We start from the raw sequence: 26,227 nt of genomic DNA, 5'->3' as shown, positions 1-26,227 counted from the left end.
GATGGTTGCTACAGAAGACTGATCAGTTCAGGAATTCCCATTCTCAAGCAAGCTGTGTAAAACTCAAGAGTGCTCAGAGACAACCATGCAGGGAACACAAGGACTAAATCCCACACATTTAGTGCTTTTCAAACAAAAGAGCCTATGCATGCAGTAAACATTAATACTTGACTTAGTACTCAGAGGCTGAACAAGCTCCAATGGCTGGGAGTCAAAGACAGACAAATTATGACTAGAAATGAGACATTTTTAAATGGCGAAGATAACCAACTACTGAAAATTCATCAATGATGATGATAGATTTTTAACATTATTACAACTTAGTTGCCTCTGTTTAAGAACACCAAGCCTTAGATAAACTGCCCAGATGTAATTTTCAGAATTTTCTTAACTAATACTCCTCTTGTCCAACAGAGAGGCAGGTTGCTCTCATTTTACCCTTTCCCTTTTTGCACTGGCATAGAAATAGACGTATTGTTGGCATATCTGTGGGGAATAGACTGGGGTTTTGCAAGCTCTTCTGTTCCTTCCTGCAATTTGGAGGCTAAATTAACTTTTAAACAAAGCTAGGTAAAAGCTATTAAGGAGTAAACGTATTCCAGAATTGTTCCTTAAACTTGCTGGGACAGGAGAAAAGTAAACACCAAGCTGAAAGCTTCTCAAGAGTTCCTGATCTCAGCCAACAGATAAGCATGCAAGCACATTTCCCATGGAGAGGGACACCCCAGGCTCCCAGGAGACTTGGATTAGCTGCTGCGGCTGCTCTTCAATAAGCAGCAGTGTCCTTTGCAAGCACTGCCACACCCGCTTCTCAGCCGCTTTAACTTGTTCCAAAGGACTCTCGCCCCATGGGACAGCCCAGAAGTTTCCTGGCCTCCCTCCTGGAGAAGGGGGAGGGATTGGAAGTAGGTTCCTAAAGGGTTTTCTGGGAAAGCATCAAGTAATGAATGGCTGTGCCAGCTAATGCGCTGTGGGAACAAGGTAAAGCATGCCGTGCGACAGGTCACTAGGTTCTTCGTTTACACCGGTCAGTTCAAGTGCCAGAGCATGAGAGAGCAAGCAAACAAGCAGGAGTCTGGTTGTGCACACGTTATTTTCAAAGCAGCCTTTTTCCAAAGCTCTGCTGATCTAATGAAATTCCTAAATATTAATGTCTAATGAAATTTGTCCCACTCCTCTAAACTGTTGTTTTTATAAAACAGTTTGCACAAACACCCTTTAAAAATTCAGCTGTTTCAGACCAATGAAAATGTTTGTCGTAGAAAACACTGAAGAAAAAGCATTCGTTTCTCAGCAAAAAGATTCCAAAAGAAATTAAATGAGCCCTTGGTAACCCCTGCATTATTTGTATTCCCTACCAAAAATGTCACTGGTTTCACACTTCCCCACCTTCCAAAACCATCCTTCCAATCCTCTACAAAATTACTATCCTTTCAACTCCATGCCTCTGCAGTCCCCATGTTTCCTGCTTTCTAAAGCATCTTGAAATGCAATGTTTGTAGTTCACCCTTAGCCTTACGAAAATAACCACCATATCAGAAGGGGCTGAGCAAAGCGCACATTCATGTTTGGTGCAGACGGCTTTTTACTCCACTGAAAGATGAATTGCCATTTGCGTTGGCAAGGGAGGCAGTCTGGCAGAGCTACCCTCCAGAAAGACCCTCTTGAAATAGCTCCTCTTCTGCAGCTGATTATGTGACCGAAAGGAGTCCTCCCTTTGCACAATGTCCCAGCGGCTGGCCTGGCTCCCAGGAGAGGTGGAGGCGAGAGACGACTAGGTAGGAGAGACCAACTCCAGCTGGAAGGCACTAAGAGAAAAGTGAGCTGGGTGAGAATAACCCCATCTCTCTGCCTAAAGCAGGACGATGCATCTGCCGTGGAAGCAAGGGAGATCCTGGCTAAAAGAAAACTATGACCAGGTCTATTAAAACCTGACTGCATTTGACTGAAGCACAGCCCTCTCAGGCCAGTCCTAGGGCTTGTTCCTGCACCCAGCAGTGTGTACATCAAGAAACACAAATTATTGTTTATGCACAGCCAGAAACAGCGATGCTGGGCTCAATCAGTGCAGCTCACTGCTGTGCCCCTCATTTGCAACATCAGCCTCATGTCTAACCGCTCTGTACGTGTCCAGCCTGCACAAACACATTCCTATCCTGCTGCAGGGCAGTCCGAGCAATGTTAGGAGTGGCACAAGTGGACACTGAAGGGAAACAAAGTTCAGCATAAGCCTACGTTTAGTTACCCACAACGTTCAGAACAACAAGAGAAAGGTCTATAAGCTTGCAACTTCCCAACCCATCTTCACAGTCCTGGGAAAAGTCCAAGTTTTTCTACCCAACGGGCATAAATTCAGCAAAAGCTAACGACAGGAGGAAACTTATTTTCTGTGATCCTCAGTAGCCCTCTCAGAATGGCGGCCACTTGATTTTTTTTTGCAATTTTATGCTTTCCAGAGTTCTGAGGTGTTTTTTTTTGAAGGAAACATCTATAATTTTTTTAAAACATGGTGCACTGTTAGTAGTGCTGCCAAGACAGTAATTATTTCATGGTGGTTAGGTGGTTCCTAACCATAATGCAGGACAATAAAAATGTTACTTTATTAGCTATTAATCCCTCCCTACATGACTCAAACTTTCTGAATGCTGAGAGCTTGTAGACTGTGAAAGGGCCTGAGGAATTGGTGGTGGAATCTCTTGTTTCCAGGAATCCTGTCAAAGCCTTAATGACTGGAAGTCATTAACACCCAAATGGCTTTTAGTAATTTCTTTGCAATCATCCCTAGTGCAAATATACTTCTTGCAGCAGGTGCAGAATGAAAAGGAAAGCTTTTGTACAGAAACGCGACTATCTTCACACTTTGCAACTGCAGCCCTCTCAGGCCAGGAGGAAGGCAGTGAGCCAATGTGAGAAAGTGCAATTTGTAGATAAGCAGTCAGCTTGGGATCACATTCCTCACAACAGAAAAAATGAGAGGAAATCTGTCATGGCCACTGGCTATGAAAGAGGAGGATTTTACAGCACTGAAACAGCTCAGAGACAAACAGATGAAAGCAAAGTGACAAGAGCAGTGAGTGACAACCCTGCCCTGCCACCCCCAGCCTTTTCTTATTAGACAGCCAGCTGACTGCTTTAATTAAAAATATACATGTGTGTCATGGGAAGTCCCAGCTGAACTCCATCAGCCTACATCGCAACGTGCTGAACACGGCGTCCAAGTGCACAGTTCTTTCAGCTGAACCAGGAAATGGCAGCAGCAAACAAGCCTGGCTGAGAACTCGGTGACCTCTGCCCACTCATCTTCCTGCGGACTGCCTGCAGGACACGAGCCCAGGTCCCTTCTGGGCAGCTGCACAGGAAGGAGTACCTCACTGCTTCAGGTGGTAGAAAACTGCTTGCTCTGCAAAGCTGAGGGAAACAGGCACGCTCTGCTGAACCGCCTCAGCTGCACGAGGCACCAGCCACCTGAGGAGACAGGCTAAGGAAGCTGCAGGAGGGGGAACTACTCACTTACTGCCATAAAAATAAGTCAAGTCACGGTGCAGAGGCTCTGCCTTTTCCCTTGTTGCTGGTAAGACAGGTTAGTGATGGGTGACTTGGGTTTTGTAAACACAAATTCTAAAAGCACAGGATTTCCAAGGCTGGCTTAAACTCCTTATCATCCACTGTGTGTTCTCCCATATGAGGTCACTGATCTTTTCATTTGAAAATTACTTCAAAAGTATCACAGATGTTTGCACCTTATTTCCTACAGCAAAAACTATTATCTGACCCAGTTGGTATCAGAAAGCCACTAAGCCTCATGAGACAAAGGGACTTTCTCCTCACAGCAAAAGTAGATTAAAAAACCCCCAACCAACAAAACGACAAGATAAAGGATCCTTCTAGCTGAGAGGGCAATGCCTGAGAGACAGAAAGGGAGTCAGTGTTCTTCAGCTTTGTTACTCAACTGCTGTAAACTTAACTGTAGATCCTTTCTGGTTTCTGAAGAGGCTGGATGCTGTCCCAGGAAACAAGAAAAAACTAATATACTTGGCTCATGGACTGAAAGAAGAACTTTTGTTTCCATATGCATGTTATGGCATTAAAGTGCTGCTTTCTACATCTAACAGTCATGAGATCTTTGTTTCATTTATGATTCCTGTTGCTTCCAAGATGAACCTCCGCTTCCGTGCTACAGGTCGGGCATCAAATTCAAAATGTTCTCCATTCCACAAGCCAGAATTTGTCACCAGGTAAATGCTGCGTAAAGAGGCAAAGACAAGATGGCTAGAGGAAGGTTAGAATAGCATAATGGACAAGGCCTAATCTAAACGAGGAACCTGTGCAGGGTGGAAGACAAAGGGCAAATGCTTGTAAAAGTAAACTGAAATCCACCCAGGTGACTTGCATGGAAAAAATCTACATAATTACACGTTTCTGTGACTCTCATTACATCTTGGCTACAGACAGGGGAGAAGAACCCAGGAAGAGCTCAGACCACACCCTGCCTTGCCATTCACAGTCACCTACCTTGGAGAAACACATAAATCACATGTCTTTGTGGCTGTGGTTTTAGAAAACTGAATGCTTTTCTTAACAACTCATTATGTAAGGCAGTTCCTACTGCCAGCATCTCACAATGCAAGCAAGAAGGGAATTGATTGCATAGGAGGGTGGAGACAAATGTACTCTCAAAGTTAAATGAGTCAGCTTGGAAAAACTAACTCAACACAACCTAAAGAGGCAAGTGACAAACAGCAACACCACCTTACATAAAAAGTCTTCTCTGAGGGCTCAGGGTAGAGGCTGCTGCTGCACAACGCAGAAGGCAACTGCCCTCACCAGCTCCCCACCGACCTCATTCCAGACCTTTGCTCCTTTCCTGAGCAGTTTTCTCGAAAAATCCACAGCTGTTGGAGGGCAGCCCTGTCGGCTGCCTGGCTGCAATCCCTTATGTAAACCTGGCAGCAAGGCTCCTGAGTGATAAGGCAAATTATTGCTTTGGATAGGGACTGAATGTACTGGCATGACAGACTTCAAAAACAAAAAAACCCCAAATCTAAACAAAAATAGTCAGCTAAGTAAACAACACCAGCCCCCCCTGTTCCATTTGTTCTGGCAACAACAGGCACCCAAGTTCTTATCACATGCCAGAGAATAATGGTAAGTTTTGGCTTGCCTTGGTTTTAAACCGCAGCTGCTAAAAGGAAAGCCAACAAATAGAGAAAGTGTTTATAGTAAGCACAAACTTCTCAGTATATAAATACATGTGTTTTCAGACCTCAACAATTAACAGTGAGAACAGTGTCATTAAGAAGAGGGCGCAGCAGGGTACATTAACCCACCCCTTATTTTAGGAAGGCTACTAGAGCATGTGATCCCTTTATTTGCAGGACATAGGCCAGATATAAGGATCTTTGTGAACAAAAGGTTGATATAAACAAACCTTCTCTTTGAGAACATGCACATGTTTAAAAGCCAGCACGGGGTATCTGTGCTGGCAAATCTCACTGCAGCTGTGACTGCAGCCACAAACAGGAATTTATGATCTTTGGCACGCACCAAGACTAGAAAGCACTGGAGAAGGCAGCTTGCTTACTGAATGACTGCCACGGTTGCTTTAAGCTTTAGCTTTCAGGAACCACACAAGGTTTTTCCACGAAGTTTGGCTGCCATACACACACCCATTCCCCAGCACCTGACCACTACTAGCAGGAAAGGGTACCCAGATGCACAGTTTTGATCAGTATTTCCACCTAGGGTACATACACAGAGCCTAACAGCACTGCCAACAGCAGGGTGCCCTCCCATGGAGGGATACTCCTTCAAAACAGTACCAGGACTGCAAAGAGATGCAGCTCCAGCAAGTGTGAGCACAGCCATATACAACAGCACAGCATATTTCGGCACCCTTTTCTCGGGCAAAAGATCCAGGAGGGTGACAACAAAAGTCTGCAGACAGTATGTGTGCCTGAGCCAGCATTAGGAAAGAAATTTCTGCTCACCATCAACAATCCCTCACCGCACATTTTGGCTGCAGGATGCATGCATTTTCCTTCCTGCCTGAAGGCTATCCCTTTTTTCTTGTATACAAAGTTTAGCATGAAAGCCCAAGAGCACTGCTTGCAAGAGGCCCTCCTACCTTTGTATCCACTTAAATCTTAATATATCCTGTCCCTGAAGTAAAATTCATTTGAATCTGTTATTGGAAGCACTTCAGTTCTAGCACCTGTAGACACATCCAGAATCGTACCAGTTCCTACTGCAGGTACGTATGCCCTTTCTGAACCAGAGCTTTGAGCAGACTTTTTCCTTCTAGATAGTAGAAAGAAAGATGGACCTGAACAGGGACTCTGAGCTTCACAGGGCTGCAAGCCCAACCTAGCTCCCCCTGCACTGAGGGTCTGGTAAGGCCCCAGGAAGCCCTCTTCCCTCCTGCCTACACCCTAGGTCCAAAGCTGCTGCCTCCCCTGGCTCCTGAGAGCTGCGGTGCAGGTCTTGTGGCTCTCAGCCAGGTAAAGATCAAGTATGTGCATGGTTCCCAGGGGCCAGGAGTTTGGTTGCCATGCTCTGAAGCTCTGCACAGGAGCTCTTGCAAAAATGAGATAAACCTCGCAGAAATATGGACCAGGCTGCATATTGCCAGCAGACTTTCATCCTTCTTCCAGAGAACCAGTCTCTTCTCTCCTGCCCCTTCCTTTCTTTCTTTCTCCACTGTTTTGGGATTTACTTGAAGACTGTATTCAGATATGGTTTTTCACTACTCCAGAATTATCAGTTTGCCCTTGGCACACAGCTATAATCATGAGGCAATTTTCAAGAGAACACAAATTATATTTTAGCGGGGATTATGGGTACCTATAGTTAATCCACCTATTTTGGTCAAAAAAAAAGAAAAGAACATATCGACTTTACAAATATAATTTTCTTAAGAGAAGTTGTGAACAGAAGGTGACACAGATTTTATGCTCTGCAATATGCTTTGATTGCAACTGATAATATCACATATTTAAAATGACAGCAGCACCTTCAAAAATTCCTGTGATGAGGAATTTCATACCTGTAAAGAGGCATAACATGTCTTTCAGTATTTTAAAAAGCTGATAAGCCATTCTAGAAGACATTGTCACTATAGCTGCTACTTAATAAGCGAATGTTCATTATAAGGTCAACTGTATGAAGACACATATTGAGAGGTATTTTAAACAGTATCAAAAATTACTAATCAACCAGAAGGCTCTCATTTTCTCCCTGAAGACTTCTGCTCACATGTCAAATAAAACTGGCTGAAAATTTATTAAAGATTACAGTCCTTTGGGGGGGAGGGGGCCTTACAGGCTTAGTGTACATGGTTATTTCTTCACTGTTACACTTCTGTGCCTGCTAAAGGGGTTCTGCATCTACCATTCTGTGTAGCACTTCATCCTCTTCTAATCTACCCCTATCGCGGTATCCGAGCATGGAAAGGGAAAAAACACAAGCATTTTCATGAAACAGCAAATGATTATCATTGCCAAGAACAACCTTTATTCTTTTCTAACAAAGATCACATCATAGCTGAGCAGATACACTCATTTCACTAAAACATATCTGATAATTACATATAATTAATGATAACATTTACTTAAAAACTATTAGTACCTTGTGACAGAACACACACACACCCCCCCCCCCCAACAAGAATATCAGTGTGTTTGCAAAGCACTTTACAGTCTAGGTCAAATGCCAGAGTCCTGCTGAAAAAGGTGAAAACTAACGTTGCCTTGCACGGAGATAATACCAGGTAATACCTCACTGTGAGCTTAGATTACACAGGACTGACACAAGGCTACCAAAAGCAAGTTTAAACACACTCCTGATATATCAGAGCAATACATTAATACCTGGGAATCAGGGTTTCTGACTGTTGCACAGACAGCTATCCCCTACACATATGTCAGGTCTGCTAGAGACCTCTCTCCCCTCTTCCTCTTAGGGGTGGTCCAGGGCTTCCTCTCCATCCCATCCTGCCCAACAACCCGTCATCCTGGAGCTGGGTAGAAAACAGCAAGCACTACCTACTCCTCTTTCAGCAGCAGCAGATCACTGACAGAAAAATACTGGAAGCTAACAGTAGTGCGGATGCTCAACCCAATTAGGTAAATATGTACAGAAGTGTGATACAGGACAGAAAATGAGGGCATTCTTGAACAAAACGGGATTGCAAGGGAATTAATTTCTACAGTTTATTAATTTCCCAGATAAAATCAGAGATGTGGACAGCTTCCATCTCAATGCCTGAGCATGGAGATGAGGCTTCTGCCTAATTACAAACGCATGTCATTTGGTATTTATGTCCTGTGCCAGTATTGGCCCAACTGTCTCATCCTGCAACACTTCAGCAGTACTCTTCTAAGGAATTACACGTTGATGGTGAAGAATGAATACCTACAGGAAATAATTACATCTTTTGGAGAATGTTCTCCTTGAAGAATCAAAAATTTTGGGGGCACCTCATGAAGTATGTCAGTCACACATCCCTTCCCAGACATAAGACTCAGCAGTCTTTGTTTCAACTCTCCAGCACCTGATTTCCCTTTACAGCTTGCAACACGTAGCGCGGTATGGGCAGGGGCACGCTCTCTGCCAAGCTCCAGCCCACCAATGCAAGAGGCTGTAACTCCTGACCCAGCACCACCTGCATGGTGGTAGAACTGTACTGCCTTCTCAGTTTTGCCAGCTGACTTGCTTCGCTAATAATTTCCTAGCTCATCTCAGTCTAAAAGAGCTGGTTTAATGAAGAGGTGTAAATGAACATGATGTCTCCTGGCTGCAGGAGTTCTGGGGGCAGGCTTGGGGACAGTAAACCACACAGCTGGCACAGCTAGAAGTCAAAGAGCATGTGTGCCTGCAAGGTCTAGAAACTGAATTTGACATCTATGCTTCACCACCATCATTATGAATCAAAATCTGGTGTTAGTGCATAATTTGCTAACTTGTCTCACAAGCTGAGTGCTGTCTGTCTGTACTAGTGCTGAGAATAGCACCCGTCTCCTGCTTACACAGTGAAGTCACTCGGTTACGTGTCTGGCAGCACTGCCTCTGCTTTGTGTTCTGCATTGGTATGCAGAGACACCACGGTGTCCTGTTCCATGACATGTAAATAGCACTATTTCCCACATTAGGCCAACCCCACGTTTCAGCAGCATGCAGCAATTTCCCACAGTAACCTGAATCCTTCAGATACTGCACTAGTCATGAGAAGAAAGGGAATGACAGACCCAATATCCCAAGAACAAAAAGATACCGATTCAGTCTAATGTTCAGGGAAAGACTTTACAAGAAACCAAATTGCCCATTACCTGTTCACCTCATTGACAAGGTGCCAGCAATCACAACTAAAAATACTGTTTTAGATAGATACTCTTAGACTCATAAATTCAGATAGAGACACTTCATTCTCTGTCTTCTCTGAAGAACACTAGGACTATCGTCATTCCTGCCAGAAAGATAAAACCCCTCAAAAGCCCCTTCCTTTTTGGACCGAGAATGGGAATAAAGTCAGCCATCTGCTAAAACTAAAACTGGGCAGATAAAATGCGCTTAATTACTCAGAGGAGACACTGTACATTTCATTGAATCTTCTACTCAGTGTAATTTCTAGTGCCTTATCTTAGATCCGTCCTGTCCACCTGCACTTCACCAAGCTGGCCACCTTCATATGCTTGAAAATTCATATTGGAAAGGCAAACTAAAGCACACAGATGGCTTTGTAAGGAACTTGTTGGAATGTGTGGCTTCAACAGGGATATGCATGTTAATTTACCTTACACCCCAGCATACCGACTTTGTAAACATCAATGGAAGTGTTCAAAATGCTCCAGTTCAATAGAGCTGGAGGTGCAGATACACAACAAAGAAAGAAACAAACACAAAGACAAAAGAGGAGCACTAACCTGGAGAAAAACGTATCACTGTTAATGAAGGAGATTTCATCTGTTAAATCCATCTCCTTCCAATGTGAACCACTGTCTGTTAATTGGAGGCTGACCTGAGGTATTCCATCTGACAGGCCTGGTTGTGGCACTAAGCGTGTTTGGCTGGATCCTTCCGTTGTGGACTTTTTCATCTACGGAAGCAAAGAGAGAGAAAAATGAAATATGAAAGGCAGAAAGGGCAGAGCAGCCTTTTCAGATCATCTGTAACAGAAGGACCATTCCGTACCAGTGTACAAACAGCAGAGAATATGACAACATGAAAAATCATAATATAAAATACATACAAATCAGGCATTCTGCTTGATAGGGACTATTTAAAGAAAAATAAAGGTGTGTATTGAAATAACAGGGGCAAGACTGGAAGCAAAAAAAGGCATGCGAGTAAAATAAACAGAAAGTTATTTTCTGCATCACAGAAGACAGACTAAAAACCTTCCCATTGAATTTGCTTCTTGACATAATTGGAGAAACAGATGGTAAAAGCAATTATCCACCTCTTCTCAACCCCCCTCCCATCCTTTTTAGTGGCAACTGATGTTAACGTGTGTGCTGGAAAGAAATTTCTTAGACCAATGTTCTGGATTGGCGTTTTTGCTGCCACAGCCAGGACGGAGAACTGGAAGTGCAGTCAGTGCTGCGTCAGGCAGGTGTCCAGTACCAGTGGCAGAGAAGGATGTTCAGGGGAAAAGAGCAAGTCTGGAGGTCTGCCCCTCATGCACCACCACAGCTTTGGGCAGGCTGTGGTTTAGGGCTTTTTTTTACTTGGAGGTTGCACCTGGTTGGTTCACTGTGTTTAACACCAAACATCAAACATAACCTTTGTGATTTCATTCAGTTTTCTCGTCTTTAGCCTTTGCAAGATCCTATAGCTGGGAGTTTCACAACGTTGTTACACATTGATTAAAATAGAAAAACCCCACACTTCTGTTTAAGATATGGTGACAGATATTCTTTCCCTTGTTTTTGAATGATGAGAATTTGCAAATAATTTTCCTTACCCACCCACCCCATACCATTTTTGACTTTATACTACTCCACTAGTAGTACGTAATCAGACTGATAAGAATCCAGTTCATAGAGTGTTTCATTTTACAGCAGCAATTCTGGCGCATTTGATTGGTTTTGCTGCTTTTCTCTACACCTTTTTACCTTCTACTAAGTCTCTTTTGAAAAATGTAGCCAGAACTGCAGGCAGCATTATATACATAGGAATATTTGTGGTGGCTTCTCATGAAAATCCAACTTTTAATTTGCTTTCATGGTTGCTTACTGAGCTGACAGCTTTGTGACCTCTCCGCAGCATTAAGAGATCTTTTCTGAAAACAATAGCTAATTTGGTGTTTGTCAGTACACACACGTATATAATTTGTGGGGTTTTGTAGATATCAGTCAGCATACAGTGATGGAAATTCAACTAATCATTTTTTTCAGCCAATACAGGGTATATTAGGAGCCCTCTGTAAATCCCTATAGCCAGCTTTTAGTTTTTCTTACTTTGAGTCATTTACTATTATCAGGACATCCAGTCTCTTTCTGGGTCATATTGAAACGACTGAATAGCACAGATTCCAGCAAAGATCCTTGAGGGACTTCCCAGGAAACCTCTCTCCACTGACAAAGCACTCATATATTTTTATTGCTTTCTAACTATTAATCCATAAAAAGTCTTTCCTTCTAATCACAAGACATCTTTGCTTCTTTGAAAACCTTTGATAATCCTATCAAAACCTTTTCAAAGTTCAAGTGCACTAGATTGACTATACCTGTCCACATGCTCGCTGGCTCCTCTCTGACAGTTTTTTCTCTAAAGAAGTAATGTTCGTGACTCCTAATGACTCTGATTATCCATTTGTTTATTGATTCTGCTGCCTGCTATAGTTTCTACAAATGTGCTGGACAGTAAGTCAGACTTTCTGGATCACTCCTAAAGTCTTTTCATACCTGGCTTACCCTAAGATATTTTTGTAAAATTCTTGATTTTACCTCTGTTTCATAATGCTTTGTTTCACTCACAATTGTTTTCTAATGCTTTGTGTGTGTTGAAAAGTTTCCTGGGACAGAAAGCTGCTCCTTACTGAGCTCTGAAGAGAACAAACTGAAAAACAGTATGTGTATCAGAGGCAAAGGGAAACCAGAAAGGTACAGTGAGACACCTTCCCGGTTTCAGCTTCTGGACTGCCCACTCTCCACAAGATCCTGCCTTTGCTGATGTCAACAGGTATTTTGCTTGGAGTGAAGACCTCACCTTTGGACCACCTCTAGCTTCCAGCAATTCTCTGTTAGCACACTGCCTACAGTGGTCACCGACTGTTACCACCACCGAACTGGGCACACAGCATGCCAGCACCAGGCTGTGGCTCTCAGCTGCTACCAAGTGCCAGCGGTGCTGTGATTTAGAAGGGGAAGACCATGTCTGTGGAGAGGAGGGGAGGCAGGGAGCTACACATCCACAGCATTACAGGAGGGAATCACAACGGGAGGCAGCAGGGCCTGGGATCTGGAGGCAGCAACTCAATTCTGCTGGAATGGCTGTTAAGCCTTTTTTTCCCACTGGAAACTTGCAGTCACTCAGTTTAGCTTTTCTGCAGCTGGAGGTGACTGTTACCTGTTGTGCCTGCACAGGGACATCTCTCACCATGGGCTTTTGATGTTACTTCACCACCACCTGCTAGAGCTGATGCCATGCACACTAGAAAAGCTCTCAACCAGAGTAACAAGAAATGGTGACTATACACATGCACAAACCTCTAAACTAAAACAGTTCCTACACTGTCCCATTAGTACTTTAGAGAAACATACTTGGGTGTAAGCAAAACAGGCAACTTCTGTGATGTACCACATACACCAGCAGCAATTGAAGCCTGGAAAACATCAGGAAGACAGCCTTTCCACCTCTACCATACTGTGTGCATCCTGATTTAAGAATGCAATTAAAAAAGCTAAGTGATTTTGCTACCAGAATCTGCTTTACCCAACAAGAAGCGCAAGGGAACGGGCAACATCTGCTAAACAGCATGTACCAGATTCCCTCTGTGCATATTGTTCATGAACTTTACACTGATTTACAGAAGTTCCTTATACTGGAGAATTCAAGATAAAACCTATTTATTGTTCTGGTGCTTTAAAAGTAAAAAAAAATAAAAATGTTTTGGTACAGTCTTCTATTCTTTTTGTTTTCTGGCAATATAAGATCACTTGGACGCAGCCACTTCTGATAAAAGGCATGCCAATCACATACAAGCTCTACAGGAAAACTCTGTTTGAAAGATCAGATTCAAATTTAGCATTACCACTGCATTTTTAGGGCACTTCAAAATCATTAAGAGGTAGAAGGAACCAGTGTTCTCCATCCTCTGTTCCAGATGATCCATAAGCTAGCTGATAGCTTTGGAAAACAGTATCATAGCATTGTAGTTATTTCTTCAGCAATATAGGCTACAAGTAACGGCAACTTATATCTGAATTAAACTTACATTTACTTTCTTTTTGGACAAAACTGCTTTCAGTTGCATCAGTATAAAAATGCAGGTAAAGTATTCACTGAACTCACACATATTGAAACTTAAAAAAATTTTTCATTTAAGTAACTTGTCTTTAATCCTTACCAACAATAGAGAGGAACAATGTTCACTATCTCATTCTACAGTTAGCAACTGTGTGAAAAAGCCACCTGTGCAACTACTGTAACAGCAGCACTTCACTGGGTGCCACTGAGATGAAGGCATGCCTGTGGGTAGACAAAGACTTATGTAATTTGAATTCCTTACAAAGCAGATTAACAAACTATGGACAGAGGCAGCTGAAATGCTTTTTGGGTGGTGGAGCTCTGGTGAAAAAAATTTGGCAGATTTCTTTGTTCATACACATGTGTATGTTTCATGCAATGAAGTCTGAAAGAACAATACCTTCCAAAATGAGGACCGCGCTTTGCAAAACAGCAATGCTACAAGTTACTCATTATCAAGACGATACCGGGAAGACAAATTTATTTAGCTGTTAAATGATAGAAAAGAGAAGATAAAAACAAAGAGGAACACTTTCTAAACTATATTCTAATATTCTCCAGTTTCTTCTTTTTGTGATCAGTCTAATGTGCAACCTCACCCTCTGGGGACATGGAGGATAGCCAGTGGAAACCCCAGGGCGTGAGCCATTATAAAGTCACACAAGAAATCCCTAAGAGTTCAAGGATTAGTTTACAAGGAAACAACAACAACAACAAAAGTCCCTATAGAAACTTGTTGCATGTTGTAACACATTTCTACAGGCTGTTACACTCTTTAAGAAGCATTGCAGGAGGTTTGTAGCTCCCTGTGCAACACACCTTCATTTGCATTTTGCCTCCAGAGCAGACAATCCACCAAATGACAAAAAAAGACTCAAGCAAGGTTTAAAAAGGTCACCAGTGGAAGAATCCCCACATGTGGTGTGGCACGTGTCAAAGAAGCATTTTGTCCCAGGTGAATTCTAACTGACATGTTCTGCCAAAGAGAAATCTATAAATCTTTGTAAATAAATAAAAAGCTTCACTTTGGAAGAAGACACCAATAAATGCAAGGACAATCCCAAAGATGAGGGATGTTTTGGTTGAAGAGCAAGTTATTTGATATTTGACTCCCGCAAGTTTTTTATCTGGTGAAGTTTAACCTCACACTTCATTTGGCAAAGATCAGATTCACTCTGAACCAGGTATGTTGTGGGCTGTGACATTATAGTTCCAGACTGTGGCTGCTGAAAGCATGGGCTATGCCTAAGTCTGTTTTAAAATACATCTTCATCCTCAGCTAAATACAAGTAAAATAGTATCAGGTGCTACTGACAATCAAAGGGACCATCCCAATAAAGGATAATCCAAACACCAAAGAGCAGACAACTACAAGGAATTATTACACCATACATCCTGCATTTGGCTTTCAAATTTTGCTGTCTCATAAAGTTCAGATGCAAGGAACTGTGTTTGCAGTTTTAATAGAGACTAGTCAGTTTTGTGACCAGTATAAACATGTATCATGATGGGTGTTAAAGAAAGCGCAAGAAAATTTTTCCCCTAGAGGCACACGCTGACCAGTCAAGGTGGCGCCATCCCACACAATACCACTGCCAAGATCCTTCGTAACTGACTGGGTGCATCACAGAGATGTTTCATCTCCTTATGAGGTGTCAGAAGTTCCTGGGTTCAAAGACAAATATGCCATATTTTCTAATGATCTGATGTGGTATGGTGACTGATCTTTCTCTGTTCTTGAAGAACAGGGACTGCTCCATACCAAGATCAGTCTGGAGAGCTCCGTGCATATGCATCAACATGGAGTAAGACATTGATCCTTAGCATGGAGTAAGACATTGATCCTTAGCACAGGTCATCCTGCTTTTCCAAGTACCTTACTCGTCTTCTCAAGGAGGAAAAAGAGAAACTTCCAATATCACAAGTTATGCGTGAACACATGAATAATTAGGACAATTCATACCACTTAAGTAATTATGAAGTCTAAACGCAGAACTTTTGGAAGAAACTAGCTATGAGTTTATATTTAAATGTCATAATTGAAAGGATGATAAAGATGTTTCCACAAAGTTGTAATAAACAAACAGGAGGTATTTAAAACATATACAGCACATTATTTAATACTGCATGAACACAGTACTCTTTCAGACAAGAGAGCAACATCTCTCAAAAACTCCATTAACAAACAAATGGTACTCTCAGAGCTGTGCACCAAAACAAAGAGGTCCATATTACCTTTTGAAGAGCTTCGTATTTTGTCAGCCCAAGACTCTTTCAGCTTACAAGTTGTATGTATCAATGCAAATATTCTACAGAATAGAAAAAGGCACATTTCTGTGCAAAAACCTAGGTGTGGACGAGAAATGCAGGGGAAATTAGAATGTTTTCTTTCTCGCTCCAGTCTCAATCTAGCTAGCTATCAGCACAAACCTTACACATCAATCTATCCACTCATCAGTGTTACCTCTGCCTCATGAATGACTGAGAAACGGGAACCATTAGCCAGAGGTACATCTTGCCCGACAGCTAACCAACCTGATTCAGCCAGTTCCGTTCAGTCAAATAACTGGGGATGAGCCACCTGCCAAAGTTACCCAGGCTTGGTATTTGGCCACTAATATATTGCACCGACTCCATTTTAAACACCAACTGTTTCAAAGGGTTTTCTAATCACACGTACACAGAGCTGTAAGCTCTCTACCAAGGTTACTTAATGGTAACAACAATGATGGTGAATTATATCAGGCTTTGCTTGGAAATGCACACTTTTGCTGGAGGGTTTAGGTTGTCCTAAGTTGTTCCAGAGAATCAGGGGGAAATTCCTGCTGAGACAGCAAAGCCCTTCAAGTCATTCAGTGAATAGACCAAGGAGTTATGCTGTACTTGTGTTGTTCTCTAAAGCTTCAGAGTGCAGCCAGCTCTCACACAGCACCAGCTTCAGCACCATTTTACTGCAGTCAGGGACTTCTGGGATGAATCTGGATAGGATGCATCTCCTGCAGCTATGAGGACCATTTATCTTTCAGGCCCAAAGGGCTTTCAAAGGCAGGGCTAATTCTGCAGTGAGATTTTTCAGTTATGGTCACCTCATGCTTCTGACAATACTCTCTCACTTTTCTATTCTTGTGCTCCAAAGGTGGGCCTGATTCATTATGTTACTGGCCACAGCATGGAATTTCTGTGTGTGAGGAACCAAGTGCCAAAGTCGTTTAAATGCTATGTGTACTACACTAGCAGGAACAAAGACGCCCCGAGAGGCTGCGGAACATCATCTAAACACACCTGAACTATGCTGGCATTTTTTTCCTTAACCGTAGAGCTTAAGGCAAGGGAAAAGCTACAGATGTCATTTATCTGGACTTCTTGAAGGTTTTTTGACATAGTCCCCCACAACATCCTCCTCTCTGAATTGGAGAGATGATTTGATGGGTAGACTGTTCAGTGGAGGAGTTGGCCAGATGGTTGCATCCAGAGAGTAGCGGTCAATGGCTCAATGTCCAGATGGAGATCAGTGACCCCTCAGGGGTCTGTTTTGGGACCACTACTGTTTAATATCATCATCAATGACACAGCACGATCAAGTCCATCCTCAGCAAGTCTGCAAATAAGACCAAGCTGCGTGGTGCAGCTGACACGCTGGAGGGACAGGATGCCATTCAGAGGGACCTGGACAAGCTTGAGAAGTTGGTCCCATGTGACCTTCATGAGGTTCAACAAGGCCAAGTGCAAGGTCCTGCACCTGGGTCAGGGCAACACCTGACATCAATACAAGCTGGGGGATGAAGGGATTAAGGACAGTCCTGTGGAGAAGGACTTGTGTGTACTGGTGCATGAAAAACTGGCCACAAACCAGCAATGTGAGCTTGCAGCCCAGAAAACCAACAGCATCCTGGGCTGCATCAAAAGAAGCGTGGCCAGCAGATCGAGGGAGATGATTCTGCCCCTCTAGTCCACTCTGGTGAGAGCCCACCTGGAGCACTGCATCAAGCTCTGGGGTCCTTAGTACAAGAAAGACATGGGCCTGTTGGAGCAGTTCCAGAGGAGGGCCACAAAAATGATCAGAGGGATGGAACACCCCTCTTATGAGGAAAGGCTGAGAGAGTTGGGGTTGTTCAGCCTCTAGAAGAGAAAGGTTTGGGGACACCTTATTGCAGCCTTTCAGTATTTAAAGGGGGCTTTTACGAAAGGTGGGGACAGACATTTTTAGTAGGGCCTGTTGTGACAGGGCAAGGGGTAATGGTTTTAAACTAAAAGAGGGTAGATTCAGACTAGATAGAAGGAAGAAACTATTTATGATGAGGGTGGTGAAGCATTGGCACAGGTTGTTCAGAGAGGTGGCAGACGCCCCACCCCTGGAAACATTCAAGGTCAAGTTGGATGTGGCTCTCAGAAACCTGATCAGAGGTTGAAGATGTCCTTGCTCATTGTACGGGGTTGGACTTGACCGTTAAAGGTCCCTTCCAACTCAAACCATTCTATAATTCTAAGTCCTTAAGCCTGGACTAAACTTAAAGCAAGAGAACAGTCATCTCTAGTTAAAGACTGCTGTAAGTGCTAAAAATGGGCTTGGGTTTAAATACTTGCCAAAGCACAGACTCAGTTCAGAAAGTAATAAAATGTAAAAAGGTAATTAAAAACCCCTCAATTCATCACTTCACCTACCACCTACAATATTGATTTTAAAACCACATAGGCATATTACAGCTGACAAGTTCTTCTCAAAGAAAAAATGCCTCATCATCCTAAATACACTGACACTGGGAGACAAAGATCAATACCTCCATAATTCTTCCCAGGTTTAGCAGAGAGTCAGCACAGATAACATAAGCAATAACACATACTTGCAAAGCTCAGTTACCAGCTCTCTTCCATACTCGGAACCAAGTCCCAAATCCTTCCTTGATTAACTGCCACACTGAAATCATAAAGTCACGATGAATGCAGTCATCCTTACAATCTGTGCAGCTGCCACTGCCAAATTTGGATTTCTCTTACTCTACTCGTATTTTTAGGTATTAGATCACTAAAACACCTCCTCTGTACTCCGCCCTACTCGGATATCAAAGTTATAAATTTCATGCAATCCCGAAGCGTATGATGCTTTAAAGTTCAACCAAGTTCTGATGTTTTATGCAAATTCCTGTCTCTTCATGAGGACAAGACCGGCTGGAATCAAACAACTGAGAAGTATCTTCCTTTAAACCACATCACCACAGTCTCCATATTTGACAGAAGCCACTGCAAATAGCAGAACTGCTTAAATGCTTAGAAGTAAACACACACTTAAAACTTCGTTAACACAGCATGATTCCAGAGATAAGGAGCTCGCAAATGCTCTCAGAAAGCCTACAACATTCAAGCACAGCTATGCAGATACTGCATTTCTAGCTCCAGAGTTAGTTCACTTGTTACTGGCTGTGAATCCCGTAACTTTGTTCAGTAAACCTTCTCAAAGTTAGTCATGTCTCTGTTATAGACTGGTCAAAACCCATGGACTTCAAATTATATAGGAATCACTTGCAATTTGACTTATGACCATAATCCTGTTTTTAACTGCTATACCAAATTTTGACTGTCTTCAATGAAGTTTTAAATAAAGGCTGTAACAGCAATTACTGATGGTGTTGCAGATATCCAAATCACAATCAACTCACTGTCTCTAACTGCACCAGATCCACAGAGCTAACTGAAATGAAGAGCAGTAGACACTTATTTATTAAAGTTAATAGACAGGATTCTGAATATAGACTGAGACTCACTGAGATGGTAACAGATCTCCCCAGTTACTTCCCTACCAAAACAAATCCCTTGAAACCTCAGAAATGCTGCTGATAGAAAAGCCTGGAGAAAAAGAAAACTGTACAGTATGGCTGATTCTGGTCTAAGGCCTCATGAAACCACTACAGGAAACTGCACCTGTGGTTTATCAAAGCTGTTTAAATTATAATGTCTCAATGAGTGTATTTGAGCTTGCTACTCATTGTTCTTTGTACCAACAAGAATAAAAAGAGATACATAGAGGAATCAGTTCCAGCTGCTCTCATCTTTGAAAAAATCGACAGAAATTGGGCATCTGAGAATCTGCATACTTTGGCTACATAATTCAAATACCTGCACTAAATTTAATGCATCAACAAACATGACTTTAGTAGTACCTACCCTGTGGACCACCTACCTACTGTTACCCCCGCCTTTAGCGCATTAACTGGAAAATGTTTGGTTACATTTACCTTCTTCCCAGACTCACTGCCCAAACACTTTGTCAAACCAGCCTACTCAGTGAACCCCGTAATACAGAAAGGGAAAAGCCCTATATATATATATATGTTCACTGTGTCTTCGTTTCCCAGTGTTTACCCACGCTACCTGTGTTTCCATACTTATTTAGGCAGCCACTATCTTGGTTTAAACTATCCATGTGTGACTAAGAACGCTAGACTTAATGACAAGTAGAAGCTCCCTAAAAGATGTCAATAATACTGACCCTATCAGCTCTATTTCCTAAGACACATCATATAACTTACTGAATCATTTTGCCACCAGTGAAAAAGGCCTTTTACCATAAATATATTGCTGCATGATATGTAAGAAAAATAAATCCAATGCAAAATACTTTGACAGCAAAGTGGCCATTTATTATGACCTGGGACAACACTCACATTATTGATATTTAAGGAGAACAAAATTTGCCGGTTTTCTCTGTGCAACTGGCAATGCCAAATATCAAAGAGCTTGATTAAGTGCTTTACCAAAAATAACTGACACGCTGGTACTCAAGTAAGGTCTGAATGAACAGTGAAAAAGTAATGTTGGAGACAGTTCCACTAGGGCAGATTCAGTGAACAAATCCCAAATTCTCCCTGAAGGCTAAACATAAAAATTGTATGCTCCAGAAAGATGTAATACAAACTGAAAGCTATCATGTCCTAAAAGTGTTCAAATTCCAGGAATCAACCCAGTAGTAAGATTACCTTCAAACCTGGGACTCTCCATGGTACAAAAGGTTGTTGCAGTGAACCAACAATACCTTGCAGCCCCTTTTCTGCAGGAGGCCAGGTGCATTTGTCTAAGGAAATCCCTTCAGCCTCTACCCTGTGCCCCTCTACAGGCAGCTTTGTCAAGATGCCACAAGCGTGCAGCACGCATGGGATGGAGGCCAAAAAGCAACATGATGTATGGGCCTCAAGCCAGAAGATACAACAGCCTCCCAGCAATCGACAGCTGCTAGAGTTTTCTGCAGTTTTTTTGCAGAAGCACACCTTGCATGGGCAATGTTCTGAACCATGGGTGGAGAGAACTTTCTCCAAGCGGAGAGGAAAGAGCAGGATTGATGCAGACCTCACAAGTCAGGGGTCTGCAGGTACAGCAGAGAATAGCAGCCTGCAGCTGAGCCACAACCAGTTCATTGCAAATTAAAATGAAATGTTTTAAGTGTCTGATTTAGCAACCGCATCCATCAACGAGGAATCTCAGTGAAAGTTATGTTGAGGACCAACCTCATAAGCAAAACAAGTATGCATGCCTCCACATCAGGGAGATATTCTGCCTAGTTTCAAAGAAATATACAGGAAAAATTACATAATAACAAAAATAACTTCTTCTTGAGGCAATACCAAATCGCTTATGCGTATGCTTTCTAGCACAATATTAAATAATCCTCTCTTGCACTCCCTTCCTAGAGATTTCCATCGGCTAATGATTTGGCACATACTGTCTGTGTGTCTCAAAATTATCTTACTGCCCTGAGAAAGACTATACTTTGGTGGGTTTTTTTTCAGTTCCCCCTTTTAAATTTATGTAATTACTTCAGTACATGAACTTCTGGTAACCTAGATCTGCCCCATGTGTAAGCCTGGTTCCACATACTCTTGCAAAGTCACTCACAAATTCATTTTTGAACTCCAAGGACCTCAAACTCCCCCTTCTCATCTCCTGTGTCCACACTCCCAGGCAATGCACTAACACATCAGACTGGCTGTGTTTTCTCTTACAGGATTTCTCTCTAGAATTGTGTCTATGCATGTATGAACATCATTATCAAGTATAAAGCAGGGGCAAATCAGCCTCACAGGTAAAACCAGTTAGTGGACTGTAAAAGGTATTTACCTTCTTTCCTTTGCATCTCTGTTTCACATACGGAGACTGGAAAGATGGATCTACCATTGGCCACAGTAACAGTATCTCTTAAGGCCTTTGCTCCATACTGGTGGCTATCCTTCAGCTTCAGTATTTTTAAGCAATGTCAAGCACAGTAGAGATGCTGATGAGGTATCAGGCATCCTACTACCTCAAAGTACCAAGTGAAGCTTTGGTTAATGAGTCCCAAGGTTGCTTTCATAAGCAGACACCTTGCACCAACCAGGAATTCTGCCACAGGCTTGACAAAGACAAAGAATCAGCTTAATCTTCTTTTGGGCATGCTTAGGTGGGGTCAGCACTACTAGTCAAGCAATTACTGCTACACAGTTGGTCTGTACCAACTCCTTGTGTGGGCTCATATAGCACAGAGCATACCTTGGTGCAGCAGCAAAGCTTATGGCCTCTTAAGAAGTATCAAAATTAAGCCTCAGTTGCTACCCTGAACGTAAAGTCAGAGCATACCCACAGACAGCAACGATAACCTAAATATTTGTATCCATCTCTGCTGACTACAGAGATGCTGCTCTGCTGGGAATAACTTCTGACTGTCATTCCCTTCGTTTCTTTGGACTCTCCTAGCTTGAAAGTAGGTATCTAGAGTAAGAAGTACAAATACAGCCAGGTGATCACAATCGGAGAGGAGATGTAAGAATGAACTTAGAAGGCTGACTATGGTAATGTTTTCAGTTTCCCACAGGGCAGGCCTTCTGCTCATGTCTGTATCCAGCTGCCCATCCAGAACAATAGTGAGAGCCATAAAAATGATGGTAGGTTACTGTAGTTACAATGGGCATCATTTGGTATTTCAATATACTCTTAAAATAAATATGCCACCTCTGGTGAAGAAATCTTAAAGCAAACGCTCTGTAAACATCAGGTATGCTGTGAAAGGGCGAATGTTAATGAGAGCATCAAAAGCCAGAAAACAGAGGTAAGTCAGTACAGCACCCATCACATTCCTCCAACCTTCCTGCTGGCTGACCGAGGTGTGAAAAAGTGTTTGCCAAAGGATTTCTGCGTTTGAAAAGCGTGAAGCTGTGCCAAAATTCAGAGCTGCTCCACTGAAGTCCATGTAAGTAGGTTGGAAAGTCTCACACAAGCTGCTGAGAAACCTGTCTTTCTCCATGTATGGTACTTCTCTCCTTCACAGCATGACAATGAATTACACAGTAATGAAAGAATTTGCTGCCTAAAAGACTCTGTTGACACTGGCCTGAACTGTACTATATCCCATAAAGTGCAGATAGATCCTTCAAGGAAAATAGTTTTCTCTTTGTATTTCTCCTGTCCTGCAATACCATATGGCTGACATTAATAAAGGAACTTAAGAACTGAAATGACTACTGCAAAGGTCCACTCCAGCTACCCAATCACTTTTCCTTCCCAGTAATAAAGCAAGCTGTTTGCGAAGTCTGTAAAAAAAAAAAAAAAGCAGGTTCAGGCTTTAGGGATTTTGAAGAGAGGGGGAGCAGCACGTTCAAGTATACCATTAAACTGGTACTACACGTGCCTGAGCTCAACTAGTACATTTTTTATGGCCCTCTGAATCAACACAGTAATACAGATAAGCTGAGACTCCACTAGAAATTCCACTAGACCATGTAACAATCCAGCAAAAAGGGCTATAAACTTCCTGTTCTTGCAGCATTCACCTCTAAACTAGAAATAGTATCACAAAATACATTCTGTACTCTAACACTATCTTCAAGGTGATCTCATAGGTCTTTTCCATTGCCCATTTTCATGGCACTGTATCTTTGTTTTCAGTAAGTATACCTCTAATTTTAAATACAAGTCATTGCAGACAAATGACTCAAGAGTCATGTAGGTGTGTTATATCAGATTCTTCTGTCACTTGCCAGCAAAAGTTAGAAATAACATTCCTGCAGTTAGTGTAGGACCAGGCTTGCCACTGACTGAATACTATTAAGATGAGCATGTGATTGCAGGAATCACGCAGTACAATAATTGTTTTCATTATCTTGGAGATGAAAAATGAGAACAGTGTGTGTAACTAAAAGTAGCACACTTAAGTGGGCTATCAAAGTGTGCGGTTAACGGATTCTGTAACAGCACAGGTAGATTGATGTGTTTCAGTATAGAAATGCATTTAGTTTACTCAAAATAATGCTTCCAAGGGAACAGGAGATCCGTATACTGAGAACACAGCAAGCAGCTCTAGCTAAGAACCTGTTAAACATTAACCTCCACAAGTCTGCCAACACAGGCTGTGGCAAGAGAACTTCTTTGCGCTGGGAAGAGTGCACACAAGAATATTTTTGTGGTTGTCTAAAAAAAGATGGTATTTACAGTTTATTCCAACACTTGCAAATCTCCTGTCCCCTCCTTATTGTCCTCCAATCCATGCTGGTTTTTACAAGGCAGTCGTTAGCACAAGATTATACCACTCCTACAAACTGGCTGTTTTCTCTTAATTTTACAGCATATCTTTACATTAATTAAGACAAGGGGAAAAACTCACCACCATTAAAACAAAAGACGCAGCTGAAAGGCAAAAGCTAGTAGAAAGTACCAGGCAAGCCCAACAGTCACATTTTCAGGCTGCCTAGGTTCCTAGGCTACTTGGAAAACTTACAACAAACAAAGCAAAATCAGAACCTCAAACACAGTTCAAGCTGAGAATCTGCTGTTGTCAATGTTTTATTCTTAAATATTAGCTCCCAAAGGATTGGCAGTCTGTTTGATGTTACCCTTTAAAATCCATAAAGTAGAAAGAACATGTGCTCATTTCCAATAATATATCACACTTCAGTAACTAAGCATATTTTGTAATATATTTTGTTTTTTAAACATCCTGTGAACTGGCAGCTCAAAAAAATTAAATCATTCTGATTCCTAACTCTACTAGCAAAGATTAAATAGCTGTAGATCTTTAGAAATCTGACCCTGGCGCTCTCAGAACACACTGTGGTATTGGGATTCAAACAATAAACATAAGTCATAATTTTCAGATGTGAGTATTTAAAGTCAGGCACCTGCATTCCACATGGAGAAATAAAAATGTCGAAATTTAGTCAAGTCACATTTGCAAAGACTTAAAGAGCAGATGTCTGACTGTGTTTCTGATAAGAAAGATTATGGAACTACACCAACTATTGTACTTGCATAAAAAAATAATTATGTAGTTACCTATATGCATTTCTCTGCATCTCTCAATTACTGAAGTTTGAAAATCCTTTGAGATTTCTATTTATTCATTTCTGGTGTTGCTTGTGAAATTTGTGAAACTACAGGATGGAATCTGTTTGGAAGCCTATTTTCCTTTAAAACCAATGAAATGGCTACTATACAGCTGGGATATATCAACTTGGACCCATAACATGACTAGCATGCATCCCATGCAGGAGTAGTACCCAAGAATCACTCTTCTAAACCATTAGAGACATCCAGAGAACGCTGTGAGCAGTCAGGCTTATTAGCAATTGCATAATTTCCATTCTCATATGAAGAAAAAAAATCTCCAGTACAGCATACAGGATACAAACAAGCTCAAGGTGTGTTTTGCCCAACTGTGTATGCTCAATGATCAGTGTAACTTAACTGTCTACATCAGAAAAATTACCCAAGTCTTGCTTACTGTCAATAGCTGCCTGCAACCACCTCTCCATCCCAAACAGACAATCCCACCTGGAAAAACTGCCACCTCCCACCTATCAACTCTGAAAGATGCAGGAGTCTCTCCAAAACCTGCCCAGAGGCAAGTACCTGCTCATTATGGCATCAGGTCTCGCCGTCAAGCCCAACTACTGTTACTAAGGGAAATGTTCTACTATCAAGAATATTTGGGCCAAAGAAAATAGCATCTGTACAGGACCACTGTCAAATCCCAGGTTTTGAACTAAGTTTCTTTAATGATTTTCTAAGAAAGAATTGAAAAGTCCATGGGACAGCCAGAGACTATTGATCTAGTTTCCTAACTTTGATAGGCAATGTTTATTGGCAAATGGTCCAGTCAGAAGTATGTCAGCATAAAGCAAAGCCTCTAGTCATCTTCTAAACTCATGAATGCAGAGAATTCAGAGACTTCCAAATCTTCCTAACCTTACACTGTAATAACTTCCATTCTAAATCATGGCCTGTTATTTTCCATGAGATGCATTATCATTGTACCAAAACTCCCAAATACTTTATATTGCTCAAACAGCTCAACAAATCTGTAAGCTCCCTTCAGGCATGCCTGAGACCATCCTTTAGCTCTGGGTTAACGTAGCAGCGCTTCCTGACCCTCAAGATGAGATTTTTAGGTATGACTCTGCTACAAATACTAATAATTATCAAAACCTACTACACAGCACAGCTGACTTGCTCATACAATCCAAACCAGAAAAGAACTCATCATTCAAATCGCAGCCCAGTGTTCTTACACCTGGATCAGATGAATTACACTGGCCCGAGGAACAGGTCCTCTTCCTTAAGAAGGCTATTGTGCCGATAAAGAATTTTTTCTCTCTCTGGCAGACTCTTTGCAAGTCATACAAACTGCAGATTTTACAATTTACAATGCAAGAGACCCCACCTCAATAAAAGCTTTAAACCAATTAACTATGGAGACCTCCATGGTAAGGAAAGATTAGAACATCCCTACAATACTCTTTGACCTATT

The 26,227-nt window shown here is 42.0% G+C and overlaps 1 protein-coding gene across 5 annotated transcripts in view; it reads right to left on the bottom strand.

Annotated features, from left to right (window-relative positions):
* FAM13A (family with sequence similarity 13 member A) overlaps positions 1 to 26,227 on the bottom strand; it is a 141,970-nt gene that overhangs the window by 66,946 nt on the left and 48,797 nt on the right. For all 5 annotated transcript variants that reach the window (XM_080397311.1, XM_080397312.1, XM_080397313.1 and 2 more), the window contains one exon: positions 9,918 to 10,090. In XM_080397311.1, coding sequence (XP_080253437.1) covers positions 9,918 to 10,090 — 173 coding nt within the window. The remainder of the gene's footprint in view (positions 1 to 9,917; positions 10,091 to 26,227) is intronic.

Source organism: Falco punctatus (genome assembly GCF_963210335.1).
Source record: "Falco punctatus genome assembly, chromosome: 1".
Classification (NCBI taxonomy): Eukaryota; Metazoa; Chordata; class Aves; order Falconiformes; family Falconidae; genus Falco; species Falco punctatus.
The sequence above is the reverse complement of the archived record's forward strand: the minus strand, read 5'-3'. Positions and strand labels throughout refer to the sequence as shown.